General features: G+C 43.2%; 1 protein-coding gene across 50 annotated transcripts in view; it reads left to right on the top strand.

The window, feature by feature from the left end:
* The window catches only part of PARP6 (poly(ADP-ribose) polymerase family member 6), a 31,614-nt gene extending 18,641 nt beyond the window's left edge, over nucleotides 1-12,973 (top strand). For 11 of the 50 annotated variants that reach the window (XM_073996191.1, XM_045397378.2, XM_005559976.4 and 8 more), the window contains 9 exons: nucleotides 678-745; nucleotides 2,929-2,977; nucleotides 3,227-3,339; nucleotides 4,079-4,151; nucleotides 4,858-4,927; nucleotides 11,470-11,549; nucleotides 11,933-11,996; nucleotides 12,168-12,252; nucleotides 12,598-12,973. In XM_073996191.1, coding sequence (XP_073852292.1) covers nucleotides 678-745; nucleotides 2,929-2,977; nucleotides 3,227-3,339; nucleotides 4,079-4,151; nucleotides 4,858-4,927; nucleotides 11,470-11,549; nucleotides 11,933-11,996; nucleotides 12,168-12,252; nucleotides 12,598-12,700 — 705 coding nt within the window. In that variant the 3' untranslated portion in view covers nucleotides 12,701-12,973. The remainder of the gene's footprint in view (nucleotides 1-677; nucleotides 746-2,928; nucleotides 2,978-3,226; nucleotides 3,340-4,078; nucleotides 4,152-4,857; nucleotides 4,928-11,469; nucleotides 11,550-11,932; nucleotides 11,997-12,167; nucleotides 12,253-12,597) is intronic. The other 39 variants (XM_073996193.1, XM_045397379.2, XM_005559978.3 and 36 more) reach the window with 5 other exon arrangements.
* The last annotated feature ends 420 nt before the right edge of the window (nucleotides 12,974-13,393 follow it).

The raw sequence follows: 13,393 nt of genomic DNA, 5'->3' as shown, positions 1-13,393 counted from the left end.
AGGGAGTTAAGAAGTGAAGGAAAGACCTCTGCCCAGGGTTGGGAGGGTGAGGAGGAGGGGGGCTTGGAGGTAAAGAACTAGACACAGGGGCCTACATCTTCTATCCTTCTAGGGGTGGGGCAGCCACATGGAGCAGTGACCATCCTTTGACTCAAGGCTGTCCCTCACCAGACTTCCCCACCCCTCGTCTGCAATCTCTGCATGAATAGACATTCATTTGTACTCATTTACAGGTGGGCCTCTTCTCAGCAAATCCTGTATATCACAGTTGAGATTTACACATAAGATACACCTAGGAGGAATGATTTACTTGTCAGGAGGACACTTTGCTTTATTTAAAGATTTACTACAGGATTCTTTAGCCTAATCTTCCTGGGACATTGATTTTATTTATTTTTTGATTTACAATCAACTTTTTAGGGCTGTAGGAATTGCATAAAATGAGGGAGACCCACCTGCATGTTGTTTTGTAAGCATCTTCAGTCATTTTCAGATTTATTTATGAGTCTTCCCAGCCTGACTGGGGCTCCTTGAGGGTGGGAACCCTATCTCCTTTTTCCTCTATGTGGCCTTTGTTGCCTACCTTGCCCTGGATCCTAATAGTCACTCTGTGAAAAGCAGAAAGCAGGTAGGCTCCCACCTCTCGGGGAGATAATGTTATGGCCATTGTCTTACAGGGCTCATATTTGGAAATCAAGAAACAGATGGACAAGTTGGATCCCCTGGCCCATCCTCTCCTGCAGTGGTATGGATAGAATGGCTTATCCTTCTTGGGTTACGGGGAGGGAGGGAGTTATTGGACATGGAACCTGTACCTTCTTTTAGTGGTGATTTCAACATCCTGCCCAAGGTTATAGGCAATAATGGCTGCTTTTTCTTGGAATTTGTTGATATACCTTGCCTTGAAAATAACACATCCTACAAAAAGCCCACAAATTCTGACATGATTTTTCTTTTAAAAAAATTATTTTTAATCTTATTTTAATTGTTTTTTTTTTGTTTTTTTGTTTTTTTCGAGATAGGGTCTCACTCTGTTGCCCAGGCTAGAGTGCAGTGGTGCGATCATGGTTCACTGTAGCCTTGCCCTTCAGTGCTCAAGTGATCACCTCAGCCTCCCCAGTAGCTGGGACCACAGGCATGGGCCACCACACCCAGCTTATTTTTTTTTTTTTTAATAGAGATGGAGTCTCCCTATGTTGCCCAAGCCAGTCTTGAACTCTTGGGCTCAAGTGATCCTCCCGATTGACTTCCCAAAGTAGCTGGGATTACAGCCATGAGCCATGATGTGCTGCTAACATGATTTTTCAGGTTCTCTTTAGGTGTTCCATGTTTCGCAATAGGTTTTGTTGTTTGTTTTCCTTTTTGGTTTGTTAATTTATTTTTTAAATTGACGTATAGAAATTATAGGGCCGGGCGCGGTGGCTCACACCTGTGATCCCAACACTTTGGGAGGCCAAGGCGGGCAGATCACCTGAGGTTGGAAGTTCGAGACCAACCTGACCAAGATGGAGAAACCCCGTCTACTAAAAATACAAAATTAGCCGGGCATGGCGGCCCATGCCTGTAGTCCCAGCTACTCGGGAGGCTGAGACAGGAGAATTGCTTGAACCTGGGAGGTGGAGGTTGCTGTGAGCCGAGATTGTGTCATTACACTCCAGCCTGGGCAACAAAAGCGAAACTCCATCTCAAAAAAAAAAAAAAAAAAGAAAATTACATATATTGTGTATAACATGTTTTGAAATATGTATACATTGCAAAGTGGTTCAGTAGAGCTAATAAGCATATGCATTATCTCACATATGTATTTTTTGTGGTGAGAACACTTAAAATCTACTACCACAGTGATTTTCAAGAATATGACACATTGTTACTAACTATAGTCGCCATCAGTAGGTTTTTGTGTCCTTTGCATGTAGGAATTAACACTGTTAATTTCAACTAAGTTTTCTATGCATCCAGAGAGGTCTCTCTCCTCCTGCTATCCCCTTGCCCTGTCTCTGGGCCTCCTTGATGATATAGAATGTCCAGAGCCTTGAGGCACTATTGCTGTGCTCCTCCTATCCAAGATTTTGACGGTCCCTGCTGCCTTCCCTTCCTGATCTCGATTTCTGTTGTTTTCCTGACATAGCTTTCCCTTTCTAGTTTGCCTTCCTCTTCCTAATCAGCCTTCAGTACTTCCTCAGTGCAACAGCTTTCACCCTCTTAGCCTGAGGAATAACTAGGCATAGACCATCTGGGGTGGCATCACAAGTACATAGATGAGGCACAAAAAACAAAGACAACAACAAACTGTATCCACCTGGGAGATAGCGCTCTCTTGCTGAGCCCTCAATGTTTTATGTCTGTTCTCTTCTGTCTTCTGTGTTCAGCCTGTATAGAGCTTAGTTTGTCCTTGACTCCTAAAGAAGTTCATTCTAGTTTGTTCTGTTTCTTTTTCCAGCCTAGGCAGTAACTTTTTCTCCACATCTCCCCATTCCTGAGAGCTTTCAGGTTTTCTCTTGAGCTCAGGAAGGATGGCTGAATCTGAGTCTAAATCCTGGGTATAAGTTGTCACCATTCTAATTCAGACCTCTTCTTTCTGTTTTTTCTTTTCTTTTTTTGTAGGTGACCTCTGTGCTCTTTCTTTTGTTCTACCCTTTTTACTCTCTACTTGTAGCAGCCCTCCTCCCACCCCTTTATTTTTTTCATCCATTGTTTAACTCCCCAATAATTAGCTCGTGTCTAGTTAGTAGCTTCCTTTTTACTTTTTTATTCACAAGCATTATCACCCACAGGAATATCTAGATAGTGACCTTGACATTTCACACAATTTGGACAGCCCAGGAGTCCTTATTCTCCGGAGGGCAGAGGAAGACTACTTGTTCAGGAAGGATAGCTTAAGTACATAATTATTCTATCCTTTTTATTTTTTTCTCTGTTTCTTCCCAGGATCATCTCTAGCAACAGGTCACACATTGTCAAACTACCTCTCAGCAGGGTAAGTGACCATTCTCCCTCTAAATGCTTTAAATTTCTGGTGAGGGGCAGGGAGGGGCTGTAAGCCAGCTAATCATATTGGTCCTAGATCTGCCTACTTTGCTCTGTCCATCAAGTTAATCTTTGGGCCTTAGCATATTTCCCTTGTGTGGGGTTAATGCAAGCCTGATTTTTTTCCCTATCCCCAACCCTTCCCTCCCTGATCTCGATTTCTGCTCTGTTTTCCTGATTCCACCCCCACCCTGGGCAGCAGCTGAAGTTCATGCACACCTCACACCAGTTCCTCCTGCTGAGCAGCCCTCCTGCCAAGGAGGCTCGGTTCCGGACCGCCAAGAAGCTCTATGGCAGCACCTTTGCCTTCCAGTGAGGAGGCTGGGGGCTGGGCAGTGGGGGTGGTAAGGGGGCGGGGATGAGCGAGAAGGATGCCCTTGAGATATGGGTTTGTGTTACATGTGTCCATCAACCAGTCAGCAGATACTTATTAAATGCTATTGTGGTAGGTGCTATAGAGGACAAAAAGGTACATATAACGTGATCTTTATTCTCAAACTATGGTGTAGCTGAGGAAAAATGACATTTACATGTGATTTGGCTGAAGAAATAGATTGGAGAGAATAGATCTGAAAGCTACTTTGATGGAAAAATCCACAATTTATATCTAATTGTGAGAGGAGGGAAAGAGAAAGAAAGAGAGGTATTAAAGGGAACTTATAGGGAGTGGTAGAACCGTTTTCTTAAAATAGAACATGAAGTCAGAACTGGAAGCCATATTTGGGGTCAGCGATGAATTTGTTGATTTTCAGATGAATTTATTGAATTGGAAATGTCAGGAGAATAGGCAAATGAAAATACTGAGTTGAGGATTTAGGATGGGAGTAGCTGAAGCACAGAAGAGAGGATGGGACTGGAAATAGAGACGTAGAGTTTAACCACACACATACATCTTGCGTGCCTGTGACCGTATCCATGTGTATGTCCATCACTAGGTGTACCTGTCCATCTTCATGTCCTGTGTGGGTGAGAATGGGTGGGCATGGCAGTCTTGGGAGTGTTCCTGAGAACCTCATATCATAAGGAGCATGTATTCTACCCTGCCTTACAGTGGGTCCCACATTGAAAACTGGCATTCGATCCTGCGCAATGGGCTGGTCAATGCATCCTACACCAAACTGCAGGTGAGGCTGTGCCCCTTTCCCATTTATTTCTGCCCGCTCCTTTCCCTACTCAGTTTTGTGGAAGGCTGCTGTAGAGTGAGCTGTTCTTGCCTCAGTGCCCTCAAGCCTAACCTGTCTTGTGGATTTCCCTAGAGAGGAAGTTAGAACTGTGTGAATAGAGAACGTGGCTGTTGTGTATTTGACCTCAGGCTGCGTTTTTTTGGTGGTTTGGAGAATGGGAATGTACCTGTAAGCAGGAATGTGGAATTGCTGATTGTAGGCACTGTGATGAATTAATATATTAGAGCTTTTCAATTTATATGGCTATTCATTCAAGGAGTAGATATGGGAGACTTGTTTCTATGCCCAGAGAGACTCCAGGGAGTGTGTATTGGCTCTCCTTCTGCCTCCCTGTTCTGTAGTTCCTCTTTTTTGGAATCTGCATATGTACCAAGGCCTGGAGACAGGAAAATGAATGCTGAGGGACTGACTCAGTGGTTCTGCCATTTCCCACTCTCCAATGCATCAGTATGTGGTATTTCATAGGCAAGCGGGTTAACCTGCATCCACTTTTCAGCCAGTTGGCTTTCCGAGAATAGGTGCTTAGGGTTACTTGAATGAGAAGGTAGAAGGAGGGACAGAGGGCTGGATAAGCCTTGCAGCTGCCTAATAAATAGCCATGGGAGGGCCCAGGCTCATATTACTCATCCTGGTGTTTCCCTGCAAGCTGCATGGAGCAGCCTATGGCAAAGGCATCTACCTGAGCCCCATCTCCAGTATTTCCTTTGGATACTCAGGTAAGAAATACTCTCTGGCCACCTTGACTCTATTTACATTGCATCCATTTGTGAGTACATGATTTGTCCTGTCTGTTCCTCTGTCATTATGGATACTTGGTCTGTGTCAGCTCTCTTCCCAATCATGGATACATATTGTCTCTCCCTCTCTCTACATTTTGTTATTAGAAATTTAGATTCTTTACAAGGTGAGGCCAGTTACTGTTAAAAATGATGGTGTTATTCATAGCAGGGGCTTGGCCTTGGGAATGGGTGGAGGAATAACAGGGACATAACAAGGTTTTTTGTAGAACACATGTTTGGTATTGGCAATTATAGATTGTGTTTGTGTATACTTGTGCATGTAAATTTACATGTGAAAACATCCAAAGGCCTGAAGGCTTGAGTCCTTTCCATTGGCTTATATTTCTAGAGACATTGTTCTTCTCTCTCTCAACCATCTTTTAAAATTTAAACTGTCTATAATCATACACATATTAGTCACATTGAATGCAAGATAAAGCATTTTATTCTAAAAATGAAGTCCAGATTCTAATCAGGAGATCAGTCCAGCTCAGAAAAGGAATCTGATTTAGAGTTCTCTCAGTCTTCCTGGCTCATGTCTTAGTTTCTTTTTAGTCTGCTTTTGTGCTTTTTTGATATAGTCTCTGTACAAGGTATAGCCACCATGTAGTTGCATGTTCACCACATGAAGGGGATTGTGCTAGATTCTTTATAGATTATTACTTGATATCCTCTAGTAATTTGTAACTGTTACAAAGATCAGAAAATGTAGTGCCATCAGGAGGCTGAGGCAGGAGAATCGCTTGAACCCGGGAGGCGGAGGTTGCAGTGAGCTGAGATCACGCCACTGCACACCAGCCTGGTTGACAGAGGGAGACCCCATCGCAAAAGAAAAAAGAAAGTGCCAAAATCAGAGGCCTAAAAACATCTCTAACAACAGAATAAACCAAACAAAATAGAAGAAAGGAGATAATACAGGTAAGAACTAATACCTGTGAAATAAAAATAGGTACAATAGATAGTACCAAAGAAGTCCAAAGATGATTTCAAAGAACTAACCGAACAGATAAACCCTGGTTAGATAAGAAGAAAAAGGACACAATTAAATAATATAATGACCAAGAAAAGCAGTACAACTGTAGATACAGCAGAATTTAAAAAGGTAATAAAGCGGGGCACGGTGTCTCACGCCTGTAATCCCAGTACTTTGGGAGGCTGACGTGGGCAGATCACTTGAGATCAGGAGTTCAAGACCAGCCTGGCCAACATAGTGAAATCCTGTCTCTACTAAAAATACAAAAATTAGCCAGGCCTGGTGGCATGGGCCTATAATATAATCCCAGCTACTCGAGAGGCTGAGGCAGGAGAATCGCTTGAACCTAGGAGGCAGGCTGCAGTCGGCCAAGATCAAACCAGTGCGCTCCATCCAGCCTAGGCAACAACGCAAGACTGCCTAAAAAAATAAATAAATAAAAAGGTAGTAAGAGTGTTCTCTACGCTATGCTAATAATTTTAAAACTTTGATAAAATGGATAAATTCCTAGAAAAAGATAACAAATCTGACAAGAAATAGCTTGTATAGTCATAATACTATAAGAGAAATAGAAATTGTTTAAAAATTTCCACACACACAAAAAATCTCACCAAGCCCAGATAATTTTACAAATTAATTTTAAACTTTCAAGGAACAAATTATTTTAGTTTTATCCAAAGTCTTCCAGAGAATAGAAAAAATGGAATTACAAATCATAAAAGATTGGTGAATTTGACTATATTAAAATTAAAAACTTCTGGCCGGGCACAGTGGCTCACACATGGAATCCCAACACTTTGAGAGGCTGACGTGGGAGGATTGCTTGACCTCAGGAGTTCAAGACCAGCCTGGGCAACATGGCAATACCCCATCTCTGCAAAAAATAAAAATAACCAGGTCTGGCGGCACGTGCCTGTAAGTTCTAGCTAGTCAGGAGGCTGAGGAAGGAAGATCACTGAGCCCAGGAGGTTGAGGCTGCGGTGAGCCGTGATCATGCCACTGTACTCTAGCTTGGGCAGTAGAGTGAGACCCTGTCTCAAAAAAGAAAAAAATTTAAAACTTACATTCTTTAGAAGACACCCTAAAGAAAGTGAAAAGACAGGCTACAAACTGACAGAAGACATTTGCAGCACATATAACCACAAAAGATTAGTAATAAAAATGTATTTTTTGGCTGGGCACGGTGGTTCACGCCTGTAATCCCAGCACTTTGGGAGGCCAAGATGGGCAGATCACCTGAGGTCAGGAGTCTGAGACCAGCCTGACCAACATGGAGAAACCCCATCTATAATAAAAATACAAAAAAAAAAAAAAATTAGCCAGGCATGGTGGAGCATGCCTGTAATCCCAGCTACTTGGGAGGCTGAGGCAGGAGAATTGTTTGAACCCGCGAGGCGGAGGTTGCAGTGAGGTGAGATCGCATCGCACCATTGCACTCCAGCCTGGGTGACAGAGCAAGACTCCATCTCAAAAAAAAAAAAAAAGTTCAATAAAAAGAGGAAAGTCCCAGAAGACAGAGTGAGACTGTGATGCCTTTTTTATATTGTTCAAAAGCAAACAAAATAAACATTGTTTAGGCATATATATGTATATTTTGTGTGTGTGTGTGTGTGTGAAAACTAAAGGAAAAAAAAACAATAACTCAAATTGCAGGATAGTGATTACCTCCAAAGGGAGGCAGATAGTTAAATGTAGGTCACTGGTAATATTTTAGATTTAGAATTTAGTTCTTTGATTGGGTCTCTGGGTATTCATTGTCTTATTAAAAAATAATAATGAGGCCGGGCATGGTGGCTCACTCCTGTAATCCCAGCACTTTGGGAGGCCAAGGCAGGCAGATCACAAGGTCAGGAGTTTGAGACCAGCCTGACCAACATGGTGAAACCCTGTCTCTACTAAAAATACAAAAATTAGCTGGGCGTGGTGGCACACACCTGTAGTCCAAGCTACTTGGGAGGCTGAGGCAGAAGAATCACTTGAACCTGGGAGGCGGAGGTTGCAGTGAGCTGAGATCGTGCCACTGCACTGCAGCCTGGGCGACAGAGCAAGACTCCGTCTCAAAAAAACAAAACCAATAATGTGTCATGAAACAAAGATTATGATTAATCCACATAGGGCAGGTGACCAACACATATTTATTGAATATGTGAGTGAATCTTACTCTCTGTGCCTGGCATCCAAAGTGGGGTTAGGGTTGGAATAGTCTTTTTGATTTGTCTAGATTCTTCACTTTTTGTCTCAGCCTAAGCATCCTTCTGATTAAGTTCTTTTGTCTTTCTGAGTAGTGAGATTCTCATGGTTCTTGGTGCCCATTGAGATTCTTTCCTGTTTTCTCCCTATCCCCTCCCTTTCTTTCTCTTTTCTCCCCCTGGCCTTTGTTTACTATCAAGTGCCTGAATACCTTTAGTTACCAGATGAAGTCAGAAATCTCTGTTGACCTCTTGTCTTTCTTCATCACTTAACCGATTACATAAAGATATCATAGACACCTTTCATCTCCCTCTCTCAAAGGGTAATTGATTATAGATACAAAATACAATAGAATTTTACTATTGAAGTTATAGATCGTCTAATTTAATCCCTTATTACTTTACAGATAAGAAAGCTGATATACAGAAAAATTAAATGGTTTTCTCATGGTTACATAGCTATGAGTAGCAGAGATAGGGCTGCAATCCAGGTCTCCTAATTTCTAGGCCATTGTTGTTATCACTATATGATACGGTTTGGCTGTGTCTCCACCTAGATCTCATCTTGAATTCCCATGTGTTGTGGAAGGGACCCAGTGGGAGGTAATTGAATCATGGGGGCAGGTTTTTTTTTTAGATGGGAGTCTCATTCTGTCACCCAGGCTGCAGTGCAGTGGCGTGGTCTCAGCTCACTGCAAGCTCCACCTCCCGGGTTCACGCCATTCTCCTGCCTCAGGCTCCCGAGTAGCTGGGACTACAGGTGCCCACCACCACACCTGGCTGATTTTTTTTGTATTTTTAGTAGAGACAGGGTTTCACTGTGCTAGCCAGGATGGTCTTGATCTCCTGACCTCATGATCTGCCTGCCTTGGCCTCCCAAAGTGCTGGGATTACAGGCATGAGCCACTGCGCCCGGCCCATTGGGGCAGGTTTTTCCAGTGCTGTTTTTGTAATAGTGAATAAGTCTCATGAGATCTGATAGTTCTATAAGGGGGAGTTTTGCTGCACAAGCTCTCTCTTTGGCTGCCACCATCCATTTAAGATGTGACTTGCTCCTCCTTGCCTTCCACCATGATTGTGAGGTCTCCCGAGCCATGTGGAACTGTAAGTCCATTAAACCCTTTTTTCTATATAAATTAGCAAGTCCTGGGTATGTCTTCATCAGCAGTGTGAAAATGGACTAATACATTATTTTAGACTGAAAGAGTAGGCCTTGCTTGAATGACGGGTCTCTGAGGGCCCTATAGATATGTGAGTATGTATAATGGGATGTTTGGGGAAATGTGTGCAAATGTTCCACTTACTGTAGTTACTCCAGCATTTGACCAGCTGTCTTGTATGTTTTCTTCTACGCTATTCTGCTCTGGTTTTCTGTTTTTTCTTTCTCACACTATCTTTAGTCTAATGGCATTGGGTGCCCTCTGGAAGTGGGGGTTGGTGTAAATAGTGTTCATATATCTAGTAGAGGTTCCAGTGACTTGGCTATAAAGTTCAGGTTGAAATAGGGGACAGTGAAAAAGGAGGTGATATACTCCATCTGTTTGTTTAGTCTTGTTTAGGGACTTCTGATAAGTGCATAATCTGGACACAAAACATCTAGGGATTATTCTAGCCACCATGATCTCAGGGTCTGGGCTCAGGAAATGGACAATCATTGGATCAGTATGGAAAGGACGGTGTACAACAGGATTGAGGTGGGACAAGATTTGGGTTCTATCATAAGGGCCATCTTTAAGACCTTCCAGAGGAATCAGATTGTTCTTTATTATCTTCTTATCTGCCTCCTCTGGAGTATAACCTGAATGGAATTTTACTTCTTGTCACTGACATACCCAATTTGAGAGAAGGTCATGGTATTTGGATGGAGAGCTGAATCTAGTTAAGGCTAATGGGGAAGGTGAAAACAAAGGGGTTATGAGTATCTGTCCTGTAAAAGGAAGAAATTGGCAATTCAAGCCTTGAGGCTCTTGGTGTCCTGAGTTTTGTTCTGGCCCTACCTAAATCTGTCCTGAGACTTGAATGTGAATGCATGATGAATTGACAGCCTGAGCAGTGAAGAATGTCAGTTCAACAGCTGTCACTCTATTTCTACACCATGGGTATCAGAAAACCAAGAACTAATCAGAGTAGAATTAATAATAATAGAAAGTTCCAGGGTAGAGTGATCAGAGTGCTTATGACCTATAATGATAGCATCATCTCCATCTTCATCTCTCTCCCTGGTGGACACACACACAGGCACCTATGTCCACACATGCATACACACTTTTATCCCTATCTGTGGTAAGATTGGGCCTATGATAAAGCTGAGTACAGAGACTTAACGTCCTATCCTCAAACCAAAAAAAGTGAGGAGTGGGAGCACACAAGCACATTTTCATGTCTAAATAAGAAAAGTCGAAGTTGAGTCTATAAATGTTATAAACAGGGGTAAGGAAGGTAGAGAGTTTATGGATTCAGATAATGTGGAAACTAGAAGAAATGGGCACTTCTTTCTCAAGCCTAGGAAAACTTTTTGAAGTAAGATTCTTCAAGGTAGTTGCCATTGTGATTTCCTGTACAAAATTATTCATCACTTAACTGCTGATGAGTGCTTTTCTCTTGAATTACTGGTCAGATTTTTAATGTAACTTTGAGACTAGAGCAAATCTGACTTGCTCTGCTCGCTTCCTTTCCATTCATTTCACTCATCCAGGCACTTGACACCAAGGTATTGCTGTCCCACTCTCCTGGGCCCCTCATTCCTGGATGATTTCATGTGCTACTCCCCTATCTTAGAACCCTGCAGTGGTTCCCTAATGTTCTGAGGATAGACTTTAGTTGCCTTAACATAGCCTGCAAAGCCTGCTTGATCTGATCCTAGCTTGCCTCTTCTACATCATTTCTCACCACTCCTGTGCAATTGACTATTCTTTATGTGACTAACATGCACTATCTTATCTTTCCTTTAGGCCTTCTGTATCCTGTTACTTCTTCCCAGATACTTCCTCCCTGTTTATTTAACTCTTCCTGATCCTGCAGTTCTTAGTCTAGCTGCCACCACATGACTTCTTTAAACCCTTAGGCTAGGCTAATTGCCCTCCTCTGGGCTCACACCATGCTCTATAATCTGCATCACAGCCCCTTACCATACCGTGTTGTAATGGCTTGTTCTTGCCTGTAATTTCCAGCAGACTAAATTCTGTGGGGGAAAATATCTTGTTTGTTTTATTTTCTGCTGTTTTGATGAGCATCTAGCTCAGTGCTGGGATGAGCATCTAGCTCAAGCCCTTTAGTACATTTTTGATAAATGAACTGGGTGTATTGTTCTGTGACAGGAATGGGAAAAGGACAGCACAGGATGCCCTCCAAGGATGAGCTGGTCCAGAGATATAACAGGATGAATACCATCCCCCAGGTATTGGAACTGTTCTAATGAGGCAGGACCTTTTCCTGGGGCTAATTTAGGCTCCAGAGCTGGACAGGGAAACAGTGGGGTGAGAATGGGTTGGGGAGTGATTTGAAGATCATTTAAAGGAATCAGGTATGTTCTAAAGTGAACACATGTCTGGAGTCATATGTAGCCGAAGTCATGAGTATAAAAGCAGAGGCTGAGTTTAGATGAAAATATAAAGATGGAAGCTGTCACCCTATCCAGACTGATTATGGGAAAGCAGAATTTTGGCGGGGTTGCTGGGAGCCCAGGATATCTCTGATCCCCACTTCCAGTCATCAGCTAACTAGCCTCTCTAGGGAAAGCTGTACCCTGGCTCTGGTCTCCTTTGCCTCCTTCTCTTCCAGACCCGATCCATTCAGTCAAGGTTCCTGCAGAGTCGAAATCTAAACTGTATAGCACTTTGTGAAGGTAGGTAGCTTGTCCATGTCCTATTTTTCTGGGTCTCTAACCTTTGTTTCTGATGTAATTTTGGCACATGATCTGGCCAAGAGTGATGTTAAAGCGGTATGGCTTCCTTCTCTTGCCTGGACTCCATGCCTTAAGCATTGTATCTATGATTTCTGGCCCTCTTTCTCCCAGTGATTACATCTAAGGACCTCCAGAAGCATGGGAACATCTGGGTGTGCCCTGTATCCGACCATGTCTGCACAAGGTTCTTCTTTGTGTAAGTCTCAGAGGGACTCTGGGGATTCCTCGAGGAGTGAGGTTGGGGGTGTAATGGTGTGTGGTTACTGGGAAAAGTGTATTTCTGTTATTTGAGACATGTCCTTGGCTAGCTGAGTGGAGCTGGCACTGGGACTTTACCACTGGAGGATGGGAATGGGTATAGATTGTTGGGATCTATCTAGAGGAAATCAGATAAGCTGAATCTCTTCCACTATGAAGAGTAGTGAGAAAGGGCTTTGACTTCTGGGATGGGATGGCCATACCTTCAAATACAGTTCCACTGATTGATGTTATTCTGGTATTGTTCTCCCTCTTATGCTCACACTTGCCCTATCTTTGGCAGATATGAGGATGGTCAGGTGGGCGATGCCAACATTAATACTCAGGACCCCAAGATACAGAAGGAAATCATGCGTGTGATCGGAACTCAGGTTTACACAAACTGAGGGGGCCCCAGCCCTCGTACCACCCCTGTTACCCCAGGATCCATCTGCCCTTATAAAAGTGTTCAGGTACAGCAACTGAGGCTGCCCTGAGGAATCAAGGGGCCATTACCAAGGGGCAGGAAAAGGATATGTAAGAGGTAGCCTCCATGGTGGAGCTTGACCAAGAACTACTCCACATTTGGATGGCCCAGACTGGCTTCAACCCCTGACTTTCCCTTTGACTTCACCCTGTTTGTAAATAAAACAATAAAATGGAAGGTGCTGTGGACTGGATATGATCACTGTGGTCTGACTAGCTTTGGAGCAGCACCTGCCCCAAGCCCTCACAAGGGGCAGGGGGATGGGGAGAATGGAATATCCTGTGGGTTGGGACTGTTTATGTTGCATGGTATCAAAGTTGTGTCCATTTATTGTAGTATACTACAGATCTGTCAGCTTTTTGATCAGTGTATTAAAGGGAAACTTACCAGTTGTGCAGATGAAACAAACCGAGAATATGGAATACCAATAATGACTATTAGTCAAAATTTAAAAGGGCCATTGAGGCCAGAGCAGCTAAGATTTACTGCCTTTAGGGCCTATTGCTTTCTGCACAAACCTGCCCAGTCTCCCTTGCTCTATATCTCAGGAACTGAGCCCCTACTCTCTTTCTCCTCCAACCTATTTCTTTGGGGTAAGTGAGGTTAGGGGAGA

This window comes from Macaca fascicularis, chromosome 7, assembly GCF_037993035.2.
Source record: "Macaca fascicularis isolate 582-1 chromosome 7, T2T-MFA8v1.1".
NCBI classification, from domain to species: domain Eukaryota; kingdom Metazoa; phylum Chordata; class Mammalia; order Primates; family Cercopithecidae; genus Macaca; species Macaca fascicularis.
Note: the sequence above shows the minus strand (reverse complement) of the source record. Positions and strands in the feature narration are given on the sequence as shown.